Source organism: Ranitomeya imitator, chromosome 6, assembly GCF_032444005.1.
Source record: "Ranitomeya imitator isolate aRanImi1 chromosome 6, aRanImi1.pri, whole genome shotgun sequence".
NCBI lineage: Eukaryota > Metazoa > Chordata > Amphibia > Anura > Dendrobatidae > Ranitomeya > Ranitomeya imitator.
This window is the reverse complement of record NC_091287.1, coordinates 85,347,668-85,360,769: the sequence shown is the minus strand read 5'-3', so window position 1 is coordinate 85,360,769 and position 13,102 is coordinate 85,347,668. Positions and strand designations below refer to the sequence as shown.

The 13,102-nt window shown below is 40.7% G+C and overlaps 1 protein-coding gene across 1 annotated transcript; it reads right to left on the bottom strand.

Annotated features, from left to right (window-relative positions):
* Positions 1 to 1,659: 1,659 nt before the first annotated feature.
* IL6 (interleukin 6) lies at positions 1,660 to 6,622 on the bottom strand. The gene is made up of 5 exons (XM_069732456.1): positions 6,610 to 6,622; positions 5,875 to 6,044; positions 4,397 to 4,513; positions 2,864 to 3,007; positions 1,660 to 1,839 (listed from the first exon to the last, which is right to left on the bottom strand). The coding sequence occupies exons 1-5, from the start codon at positions 6,620 to 6,622 to the stop codon at positions 1,660 to 1,662; spliced, it is 624 nt and encodes a 207-aa protein (XP_069588557.1).
* Between the last annotated feature and the right edge of the window lie 6,480 nt (positions 6,623 to 13,102).

Genomic DNA, 13,102 nt, shown 5'->3' with positions numbered 1-13,102 from the left:
TAGTCTTTAATTCATCAGCATACAAAGACGCAGAACAAAAACATTGTTCAAACAGTTTGGGAAAGGCTCTTTTGTACTCCATCCTGGCTGTGCCCCAGTGTAGAAAGGTCCATAAAGGCATTGCTATTTACATTTGGTGTGGGAGAACATGACTGGTCCTCAAAAAGTTCTGACCTCAACCCTATTGAACACATTTAGGATGTTATTGGAAGTTGTGAGCTAGGCCCTCTTATCTGACCTCACAAATACTCTTCTGGATGAATAGGCAAACGTTAAAGAGGTTGTCTACTACTGGACAACCCCAGCATAGTCAACTCAGGAGCCGAATTATAATAAAAACAGTGTGTACACCTGCAGTGGCGCCATTCTAGAGATGTTGACACCGCTGTTCCTGAAGATTGATGTAGCGTGGCGGCTGCAACCAATGAGCAGTTGTTTTTTGGCTTCAGCTCATCCACATTTCGTCAGCGTGGACAATCACGCTGATGAAATAGTAAAGGCTGCAGCTTTCGTGTAGCCGCTCATTGGCTGCAGCCGACACTTGTCAAAACATTAAAAATTGAAGAAAACAACCGCACTCAGAATATGAATTTGCGTCATAAATGTGAATTTTTTAATAGGGTACACCACAGTGATTTAATCAAGTGTTGAGGTAACGTTTTGACCCCTTGATGGGCCTTTTTCAAACCTCAGTTTCAAGTGGAGAGCAATGGAAGGAGAGGAGGACATTGTCCAGTGCGGACACAGCGGCTCCACTGGAAAAAAGAAGAAAAATGCGGGAATCCGGAATGGCACGGACAGGGAGTGAGATCCCTAAAAGCACTGTGGGTCCAGAGGCAGGAAGGTAGGCGCCTCCTCTTGAAAGTGAGGTTTGATAAAGGCCCATCAAGGGGTCGAAACGTTACCTCAACACTTGATTAAATCACTGTGGTGTTACCTATTAAAAATTTCACGTTTATGACGCAAATTCATATTTTGTGTGTGGTTGTTTTCTTCAGTTTTGAGTTGTCTGGATTCAATCCAGGTTCAGCCTGCACCAGCTCCATACTCCCAGAGTGCACTCCTTTCCTCTTAGAACTTGTCAAAACATTGGTTCCGCTGCAGAAGGTGAGTGTACACTTTTTTTAAAATCTTAATTCGGCTCCTGAATTAATTAAGCAGGGGTTGTCCAATAATGTGGACAACACCTTGGAAGATCATCCAATAACTCTGTAATAATTCAAAGGGGAGCATATCAGCAGGAAAAGAAAAGATGTTGCTGTACCTTCTTTAACAGTGTTTATTAAAGACAAAAAATAAAAAGACATGCCTGGTCGATTGAAATCTGGATACAATCAGCATATTCTTTGTAAACATTCCATACATAGTGCGAACATATTGAAATTACAGACCACTCGACTAGGCAACACTGGCAATGACTTGACCATTAGCAAAAATCCATTATACAAGATAAAACATGATGTACAAGTAAAATCAAATAAATAAAACACAGCCGTCATAATTATTAATATTACAAAAAATATAAATATTTAAATAAAAGTAATTATAAAATGGACTATAAATAAAATAATTAACATTTAACAACGTAAATCCCAGTGAATGTTCTGAAAATAGAACAGCAGCTTTTCACTACATAGTAGTAATGTGGAGGGAGTCCCATCATTTAGAGACCTTTACACTGTTACGTAGAGCTCGAGCTGTCTTCTCCATGTACTCCTTGAAGGATTGCAGAATGGTATAGGTTGTAAGATTTTGGTTCCATGGATCTTTAGAACTTAAGTCAGTCACTGTAATGCCAGTAATGGTGTCCTCCTTGTCTTCTGAAGGATTTTCTACTATCTAGAATAGAGTAAGGAGTTTTAATAATAGGGAAGCAATCAACAGGGTTTAGATGCTATACAAGACCTAGCCCAAGGTGCGCTGTTGCAGGATACAGATCTTGTACAAAACTTTTATAGTTAATATATCATGGAGAAACTGATAATACAAATGTCCTTTTTATGGAATGGCAAGGAAGAGAGAAATTAGAGGTGCAGCCCACAGCAACCAGTACGATGATGCTCTAATTTTCTAACCTGCTCTACAAAAATTGGTACCTCTGTTGACCCATATCATATTATGGAGTACTTCAAATACCAATTCCTTCCTAGTTGTAGCCTTATTATTGATAGCCTTCCCATAATCTGTTTAAACGTTCTAAAGTTACATGTAGTGGGTTGAGGGGTTTCCAAGAGAGACAGGATATGGGGTATTCAGAGTAGGTGACCACTAATGGAGCTAAGGCAGAAGAGGCCCCATTTACCCATTTACAAAATTATTGTTAATGGATGAGGGGGATATGGGCAAAAAAATCAGGACTTTCTGCAGAGTCTAGGTCTCTAGCATAATCTTATCAAAAGGCGAAGCAAATATAGCATGAAGACATTATTACTAATCGAAAGTTAACAATCTCCGATTACACGCACTGCTGCTTACAACAGAGAAATAGAGTATTTTTAGTCCTTCATACATATACGGTAGTTTTCGGAGGGTTTATGTTGAGTGAAATTGTTACTTACATTGGGGATTGCACATTTTACAGTAATTACAAGGAAGGAAACTGCAGCGCTAACAAGATTAATGGAGGGGTAATTCTACTGAATGTAACTATCAAGACCAGAAGACATGACTCCTGCATCATGATGTGGTTCTCATTGTAGTTTCAGTCGTAGCTAGGCTTGGCGTAACTGAGCTAACAATTTATTTCACTGCCCTAGCCTTAAAAAGAGGGCACAATTCTACGTCCCGCCAGCCCTCCTCCACCACTTCAATATGTTGAAAAATCTAAAACAATTTAATATTTTAATAAAGAAAAGAAACTTACATGTTTGATGCTGTTTGCCAAACTGATGGACTTGACCTGTAGAAACTCAATGATGTTTTTACTGCTTGGCATAGATTCCATTAGAAAATCCAAGTATGTTTGGAACTTCAGAAGATCACTATAGATTTTGGGCAGACACTTTTCCTAATGAGAAATAAATGCGTTACAGACTAAGTTTGTACAGAGCATTTACTATTTTTTTTTCTAATAAACATTAGGTGTACTGAGGCCTCCACCCAATGATGTTCAGTGAAAGCATACATTGCAGACAATTTTTATACACGGTAAAAAAAAATGAACCTGATAACGTCATCATAGCAAAATAAAATAAATGTACATTTGCAGGTTGATGGGACTGCATTGCACTAGAATACATAGAAACAAATTAAATGCGTAGACCTAGGCCCAGGACAGTTATAGCTGTTAGTCTTGCTGGGCTCATACAAATTGATCAAATTGTGTACTAAGAACCTTAAATATATAAGTATAGTCTATGTAACAGTGGTGCAGTACAAAATCCAAACATTCAAAGTTTACATATATCTTAGTGTGCTCCATGTGCGGTTGCATTTCTTTGTATGCTAGTGCAATGTAGTCACAGCCGCCTTCACCTATGCATTTATTTCAGGTGCTTTCCAGTTTTGTTTGTTTGCAATATACATTTAGTTAGAAATAACTACCTCTATATTGGTTGAGCAGGCATCCCATCTTTTATGGCTGGATCCTGCATGCCCTTTAAATTTGTAAGCTCAGGCTCTAGAGAGGTAAGTCTGATAGTACCAGTTCCCATCTAAAAAGGTTGCCAGATGTCCTCAGACAATTTTACCATATTGAGCAGTAGAGGCCCCATACACATTAGACTAATGTCGGCCAAGCCTGTCGATGTTGACAGGTTCGGCCTACTGATGGTCGGGAGAAATGTTGACCGCGCATGTTTGATCTCATACTGCCGATCACATTATTCTCTCGAAGAAAGGTCGACAAATCAGCAGGCGACTTTGTCATGGAGAACGCAGGAGCGCTCGGACAAAAGAGCACTCCTGTGTAGGTGAAAGTCACCTGAGATGACTGCTGGCTAAACAATCGGCAAAAGCACCATTCAGCTGACAGCCATCTAATGTGTATGGCCAGCTTTAGTAACTCAGGATCATTTTTGCTGCTTAAATTGGTGGTTGAGCCTTTGGCAATAAGTCTGCAGTCACTCTTTATGCTGCGCGCTGTGGGGTTCTCCGGTTACAGTGTTGGGGGCAGGCGTTCATGTGACCGCACTTAGGGTCTGGCCTACCTCAATACACTTGCATTGAGCAAGGCTGGAAAAGGCCAGAGGCCAGACAATGCCTTTAAGTAAGTATAAGATATAGCAGCACTGTCCCCTGCTCAGTCCATTAAAATGAAAAATTATTTTAAAAATCACCACTTAAGTTTTTATTTTTTGTAAAAATTAGATTATTTCCAGGTCTGTTTTTTAAACACTTTAGAATGCCTTTAGTATATTACATTAGATATACGGTAATAACACAAATGGTTTTGTACCTTATTGAACTTTGTGCTTAGACATCCAGACTCGATGTCTTTAATTTCTGGGAGTTTCAGGTCTATTCTTAATAAATGTTCAACACTGCTACGGCATAGGTTGGGAGTTTTGCAGATCTACAAGAAAAAGCAAAAAAATTAAACTTCGATAAAGAGCAAGTGATCGCTTTATAAATAATACTGAATAGTGTTCTGCTGTGAAGAATACATCCACTCATACTGATGAGTAAAATTGGTCAATTCACTCAATCAAGCAAATCATGTAGAATTGTCTTTTACGGAAACTTATTGACTTCTAACAACCATGGGCCACATTTATCAAAAATATACACTTGTTATCCATAGCAACCAATCAGAGAGCAGCTTTTATGTTACCAAAGCTATTAAAAGGATTAAAAGCTGAGCACTGATTGGTTGTTCGGGACAACAAGGCCTGTTTTTTGTTTGCTTTGATAAATGAGGCCTATTTTGTGCATTTGGTTTCACATTACATTTTACTCTTACGCTGACTTCTTTTTTTTTTTTTTTACAAATGAACAACTTGGACAACTAAAGAACATCGAAGTCCGAGACATAAAAATCTGCTGGAATGTGTATTTTGGGGAAAAAGACTGAATGCATCATAATGAGCAGAAATGACACAATTGTGGAGTATTCGGTACACAGCGACACAGGAGATGTGCTTAGCTGCCTGAACACCCCTGGGAGTATTCACGTATATATCTCACCCCAAAGCTGAGACACATGTGAATACTCATTTTACTGGCAAAGACGTACAGGAAAAGCTAGTTCAATTGTATAGAGACGAGTATTAGTCAAAACAGTCAGATGAAAAGTTTTCGGGGGAACTCTGTCTCTTACACCATAGTTTGCTGTGCAGTCTGAGCCGGCATTGTTCCCTGTTATCAGCTGGGGTGAAACGGACCATAGCAGGTCTTAGATCCTCCCGATGCTTTTATATACATATTTATGGCTGAAGTTAAAAGCTCTGTATACAAGATACCTGTTAATTTTAGGTCTAGAGGTCTTTAAAGTCCTATGTATATGGCGGTTTCATGGCCCTATTTTGCATAGTTCTGTGATATGGCTCCTATAGAGGTACATAGGCTCATACCATATCTGAGAATTCGCACTGATGCTATATGGGTGGCAGCTTTCTCCTTTAGAGTCTTTTTTTGTTCTCTACATATGGCGGCCAATGGTTCAGTGTACAGAAATGCACAGGAGGAGCCATACTACCTCATACAAGGATCTGCCTTTATCCCAACAGTTGATGTAGAAGTGTTTAAAGGGTAAAATATAAATCAAGATGTGACCTGATGACGCTGAACTGACATAAGTGCTTATACTACTGGAAATCCTAAATTACCCCCATAAAGAAACTATGATAGCTGTGATAAACTATACAAGCTATGATAACAATAGAAACAGATATGTCATTTTCTATCCACAGGGATAAATAATATAAGTACACGCACCTCAGTACATAGCTTGCCCGTCTCCGTTACTAAGATATTTGCCACATTCTCAAGTCCTCCTTTAGTTTGCCTGGTAGAGCGATAGTTGTGGGACGTAGGTGCTGACGGTACAATTGGTAATATTGCAGCTATTGCCAAATAAGCCAGGAGCCAAGCAGATGATGTAGAGCCTGTAATAGGAAATAATGTCTTTCGTTAAGAAATTCACAACTGCAAAGAAGGATGTTCTATGACTCAAGAACATTTTCATTTACGCATCTTATTAACGCTTTCAATTTACACAATTGTTCCTGGTTTATGTTGACATGACTAAATATTATATGAAATGTAGAAGATGTATAATCCATTGCTTTTTTTGACCCTCTGAAATCAAATATAACTCAACTTGTAGAACCGAATCTAACCATTAGCTTTTGGTTTCATAGAAGCCACCATATAATGTTGGGGTTCCAATACATAACATATAATGCTTTGAATCACTTTGACAAGATACCATAACTAAGATTAATGAAATACATAATACATGGAGAATAAATGAATTATTGGAAATGAATAGCAATTTAAACATAAGGTGATAGATATTCGGAGAATGTTACATGGTCATGCTCGATAGCCTTAAGTCTACAGGGTTAACTGAGCATTTCCTATTATGTAATGCACTGTGTGGAAGCCGCGGAGCGCCTCGTGTGCAATACTTCTCAAATACTTTCAGCATATCCAGTAAGTTTCACTTACTTGTACAATCCATTCCTTGTGCTAATTTCCTTTCTTTCTAATCCACACCTCGGTGAATAAGCCCTAAAGAGAGTGACTTCTGAATGAATGATCTCCATGTCCTCCACAAGTTGTATTTATTGAGAATTCTTGGGGAAAATCCATTTGAGGGGGCGTAGCTGGGCTATTGTGTAATATAGCAAATAGTTAATAAAGACATGTTACTTATGAGTTTCTGTAATAATTCCAATTACATGTAATCTATCTATCTATAGCATATCTGCCCATTTGTCTCTCTATCTCTCTGGATCAATTAGAAAAAGACTGGGTGCTATCATGCACTCATTTCTCATAAATTTCTTCACCATAAACTATTTCTGTAACTGCTCACCCGGATAAGATAACACAATATAAGATACAATCAGGGTGTTAAAATTGTACTCATGTAAAAATGTTATGCAGCCAACATTAAACTAAAGGTATATATACTCTCCAAGCCTCATGACAGCATGAGTAATATGACATATCATATTTCATACCATTTAGTTTATGATTAAAGGTGTTTTCCTTGTTTAATTTGCTTTAATTAATGCATATGTAAATGCATAATGCATGTATAAATGTAACAAAATAATTACTTATCCCCTGCACGCCATTACTGCCTCTCGGCCGCTGCTCTTGATCTTTATTGACATGGCAGTAATGGTGATGACATCATGACTGCAGCATGTGATGTCACCACTGCAGACATTCACTGGGCTTAGGGCTTGTGTGCTGAATACTTGACATCAACAAAGACCAGGGCCTGTGGCAGAGAGGCAGTGCGGGAGCATGAGGGGTAAGTAATACTGATTTTGTTAATTTTACACAGAGGATGCCTATCAGCCTATAAAATCCTTTTTTAAATGGAGCCTGACAGCTGATACCTGCTGCTCGATTCACAGGCCGCATGTATCAGGGACTGGCTGCATAATTTCCACCCAAGAGGTTTGACTCTGAAACACTGCGACGTTTCAGAGAAAAGCATACTGTAAAAAACATCTAGGGACCAAAACACATGGGAGAATTATCATACCAGTGGGTCCCTGGTGCCTTCTCTCCGCCCCCTGCCAGTGACTGACAGGCTCTTCCTGTGTGCGTGTGTAAGGAGAGATCTGTCAGTCCAGGGGACAGGATGGGAGAAGCTGCCGGGACCCTTCTGTCCGACTAGACTCCTGTGCAGCTCAGTCCCCACTGGCCTTTAGAGTATATATTTCTCTGATACACCGCATCTTTTCAGAGTCAAACATACCTGGCTGAGATCATATAGTCAGTGTCTGATACATGATGCCTGTGGATCAGGCAGCATGTATCAGCTGTCAGGTTCCCTTTAAATATAATGTGTAATACTTAACCTTTTCACTAACAAGGAAATATATAGTATACAGTTGTGTGAAAAAGTGTTTGCCCTCTTCCTTCCGCTCAGAAACCCTCCAGTGTGGCTGAATTACAACAATTCTGCAAAGATGAGTGGGGCAAAATTCCTCCAGAGCGTTTTAAAGGACTCATTGCCAGGTACTGCAAATGCTTGATTGCAGTTGTTGCTGCTAAGGGTGGACCAATCAATTATTAAGCTTAGGGGAAAATCACTTTTTCACACAGCACCCTGTAGGTTTGGATTTCTTTTTCCCTTAATAATTTTTACCTTCATTGTATTTTGCATCTACTTGTGTTATCTTTGTCTAATATTTACATTTGTTTGGTGATCTGAAACATTTACGGTAATTGTGACAAACATGCAAAAGAATAGGAAATCAGGAATGGGGCAAACACTTGTTCACACAACTGGACATCATGACCCTTATAACGCTGGTTTCACATTAGCGTTCGGCTGGGCTGCGGATGACTGCGTACGTCCTCTTTTCTTCCTGCCTTAAGCTCTGCCTACTCCGCATGCATTCTGCATACCTATCTTTAACATTGGGTATGCAAGGACATGCGTTGTATGTGGATGTGTCCGCATGCAGCGTTTTGTCGTGTCCAGCGACCGCACAGGAAGGACGCATGCGGACTCGGCAGAGCGTAGGCGGAGCTTAAGGGAGGAAGAAGAGAGGAAGTACGCAGTCATCTGCAGCCCAGCTGAATGCTAATGTGAAACAAATCTTAGATATTATCTTATTATTGTATCATTAAAAGCCTAAAATTTTAACTTTTGATAGATTCTGGGCTCAATATTCTAGCTATCATATTGCTGGTACAGCATTAATTTTAATTTCAAGGTTATATTTTGTGAAGGTGAAAAATGTGAAGGTATGAGGGGTATGAAGCTGCAAGTGACATTGTGTAGAAAGATCACAACTTGATGCTGTCGTCTCATCCTCCCGGAGGTCAATGGACAGGTGTACATGGGAGAGGGAAGATGCAGAAAGTTGTTTTTTTTCATGTAATCAACTACTTTACGTGCATATCTAACAGTTAGGATTGTTTTTTAATGTCCACTAAACAGGTAAAAAGATGCACATGTAATTAATCAAAATTTATCAGTAAGAACAACCTCCTCAATCTGCAGATACGGACATGCAGATTTCTGCAATGTAAATCCATTGATACCTTTACATCACCTAGATGTTGCTGCATACCTGATAAATTAGCATGTTATTTTATTTTTGTAAATGAGATGTTAATTACTCTGGGCATGACAGAGACCTTACAAGCCACTGCCTACAAAGACTGTTTTCTCGTCCAGGATTAGAGTGTTATACTTGTTTTTTAGCTCATTGTCTCTGTATTACATTAAGCACCATACAAAGAAATAAGATAGTGACCAATCAAACAACCTGAAGAGAGGAAAACATCATCTGGAGGCAGAGGCTTGAGAAATGCTCTGTCATGCCCAGAGCACACAAAGCCTACTTTGCAAATTGATAAAAACACATTTTTTCAGGAATGCAGCAGATAGAAGACATAAAGATGTTACACTTCAAATATCTGTATGCCCATATATATGGGTTTGGGGGAGTGATGTTACTGACAAATTTCCTTATATTACCCACTGAACCTAATCAGAACAATGGTCAACACCTTAACTCAACCTTAAAGGGACTCTGTCACCTGAATTTGGAGGGAACAATCTTCAGCCATGGAGGCGGGGTTTTTGGTTGTTTGATTCACCCTTTCCTTACCCGCTGGCTGCATGCTGGCTGCAATATTGGAATGAAGTTCATTCTCTGTCCTCCGTAGTACATGCCTGCACAAAGCAATCTTGCCTTGCACAGGCGTGTCCTATGGAGGACAGAGAATGAACTTCAATCCAATATTGCAGCCAGCATGCAGCCAGCGGGTAAGGAAAGGGTGAATCAAAAACCCAAAAACCCCGCCTCCATGGCTGAAGATTGTTCCCTCCAAATTCAGGTGACAGTGTCCCTTTAACTCAAATGCTTTTTAGAGTTTTAGTCGATTTAGTCAAGAAAAACATATGTTGCATCAGAAACCATTATATACATGTTGTCACGGATGTGTCAGAGGCTGCAGACCTTCACATTGCATCTGACTGCAGAAGGTTTCAGCAGTTTGCCCTCCCGGACAGGTTTTCTGGGGGTAGGGACAAGTTTTTTGTGTTTAAGGAAGCATGTAAATTGTACTTTAAACTTTGTCCTTACTCCTCTGGAGATGAGGAGCAATGAGTAGGAATTTTTATTTCACTGTTGCACTGAGAACCTCAGTACTGGGCTTTTTCTCTGCCACAGAGTTCTATGTGTCTTCAGTCTGTGGAGGAGTTTTTCAGGACCCTTGCCCTGATCTATGATGATCCTGACCGTATTCCTTGGCTGAAGCCAAGCTGCGTCGCATTCAGCAAGGGAATCGGTCAGTGAAGACCAATAGATCTGAATTCCGCAGGTGGTCAACTGATACCAAATGGAATGACCCGGCTCTCAGAAGCCAATTCCTTCAGGGCCTCACTGAAAGATTAAAGGATGCATTAGTAGTGTTTGAGACTCCTGTGTCACTGGAAGCTGCCATCTCCTTGGCTATTCGTGTGGATAGATGCCTGTGGGACAGATAGGTAAGACAACCTGCTTCTGAGCCCTCTTTCTGGTACAAGATCATGGTGTTGGAGGGAAGGACCGAGGGTGAACCTATACTTCAGGAGTTAGAAAAACCCATGCAGTTGGGAGGTGTGTCCACATCGTATGTTTCTCCCAACATTTGTAAGAAAAAGGGGGTATTTTTTTTGTGGGCTGAAGGGACATTTTACTGGGGCCTGTCCTGTAATTCCAAAACAAAAAGAAACTCATTTAACCCTTGGGAACCGTGAGCTTGGTAATCAAGGGATGTATATGTTTTCAACCTGCAATTCTAGAGAGCAGATCTGAAAAATTTCTGCGTTTGTAGACAGTGGAACTGGAGTCTGCATGGTGGATGCTGAGTTTGCTAGAACTCATGATTCTGTCTGCTCTAACTTGGCTAATCCTATTCCTATTTGTGCCATCGACTCAGCACCACTTACACAGAGAACACTGACACAGATTATTCATAATATAAGACTGAAGGTGGGGTCTTCGCATTATGAAGTAAACCCTTGTTATGTCATGAAGGGTCTCCATACTACAATGGTTCTGGGTTTGCCCTGGTGAGTGAAGCATAATCCAACTGTGTATTGGCAATCCAGAGAGATTGTAAAGTGGGGAGATTACGGTCATGGTAACTGTCTAATCATTTCCCCTTCTTCTGTATCTACAGGGACCTAACCGACATTTTTGTCTGGCTTTGAGGACCTTTCCCCATTTTTGCAGAAGGGGGTAGGCATTTCGGCCTTGTACACTGACCTGGAGAGTTAGGTGTTGGAGGCTCAGGGGAAGCCTCTGCTTCCTGCCCTTCAGGGAGGTTGTTTGTGCCATTTTGAGCTGCAAAGTAACTAGAGAATATCATGACTCTGTACTTGCTAGCCACCCAAGTGGTAAGGCAACAGCTGGCTTCATTTTTGGTAGCCAGAATTGCATTGGGATGTGGTTGAACAAGTGCCTACCTGCAATGTTTGCGCATGTTCTAAAGTACTGCAAACCCATCCATCTGATCCTGCTTCGCCACTACCTGTTCCTAACAGGGTCAGGAGAGACAGGTATAAACGTATGACTGTCAGTAAACGCGTGCCAGGTCCAGACCTGAATGATTTTCAGGTTGAGGGTTTCTTCCTGGAAGTTGGACCTAGATTTATTGTTCCCTATAAGATAAAGGATGTCATTAGTCCAACAGCATTTCATCTGGAGCTACCTCAGGCTCTTAAGAACTACAATGTTTTTCACAGGTATTTGCTTAATAGATATGTGAAACCCCTTGAGCCCTCATCCCTTCCCTACCGTCTCCCCCAATAATGCTTGATGGAAACCTAGAGTTTCAAATTTCGAGTAGATTCTCACCTCCAACCTTGTGCCCTACAATACTTGGTGCATTGGAGGGGTTATGGTCCAGAGGAAAGGATTTGTGTTTCTGCATCAGAGGTGAATGCCCCCGGGCTGGTTCTTTTGTTTCACACCTCTTATCCGGAAAAACCTGGTCCTAAGTGTCTGGAGGCCACTCATAGAAGGGAGGGTACTGTCACGGGTGTGTCAGAGGCTGCAGATTGTCGCACTGCATCTGACTGCAGAAGGTCTTAGCAGTTTGCTTTGCAGACTTCTTCCTGGTCCTTCTGACTCTAGGACCCAGTGGCAACCTTCCTTCTACTGTAATAGACACACCTAGGACCGGGTGTTTATAACTCCCAGCTTGCTGCTAGAATTTGCTGGTGATAATTCCATTTCCACTTCCCTGTTGAGGCTTGGAGCTATAGCAGTTGGTTATCTTTATCTCTGATGTTTGGAGGACGTCTGTGTTTCTCTCTGAGTCTACTCAAGCTAAGTGTTCTCTTTGTTTGTGTTTCCCATCTGTCTTTAGTGGTAGTGCGGATTGACTAGTGACATCCTGTCTTTCCCTATGCAGGGCTTATTACCAGTGTCAGGCAGGAGTTAGGTATCCTGCTTGGCGATAGGTGCGGAACCTATATAGGGATGTTTAGGGCAGACAGGGGGATGTTAGATCTGCCTAGTGGTCTCCTCTCCCCGGCTTCTCTAGTGTTTGACTCCCTTCCCCTTATCCCTTCGTGTTGCATTTAGTTCTTCCTACACTGTTTGTGATACATGTTTTGAGATGTTATAAGGGTTTACCTTATACCCACTTGTGATATAACAGAAGCTGACAGATATTTGACCATTTTTTGACTGTAATAGTTCTTATGTCATAGTTACCTAACAAACACCCACTAGTGACGTCACAGCATCCTTCCTGAGTAGACTTTATTTATGATTTCACTATAGCTCATCTGACTGATAAATGTGCCAGTTTGATTCTGCTACTCGGTGTGATTTAAGTCACTAACTTTGTAACCTACCGAGTTACCGGTATATGTACTTCCTATTTGTCCAGTTATCTAGAGTATCGTTTTACTCAACATTTTTATGGTGAAATTCTTTGTCAGAAATATAAAATTGGTACAAAAAAT

Excerpts from the sequence above, each read along its gene's own strand:
- IL6 (XM_069732456.1), bottom strand. Across the intron at positions 4,514-5,874 it reads CGGGCAAGCTATGTACTGAG|ATCTGCAAAACTCCCAACCT; the intron begins GTGCGTGTACTT and ends TTTTTCTTGTAG. Across the intron at positions 3,008-4,396 it reads TAAGCACAAAGTTCAATAAG|GAAAAGTGTCTGCCCAAAAT; the intron begins GTACAAAACCAT and ends ATTTCTCATTAG.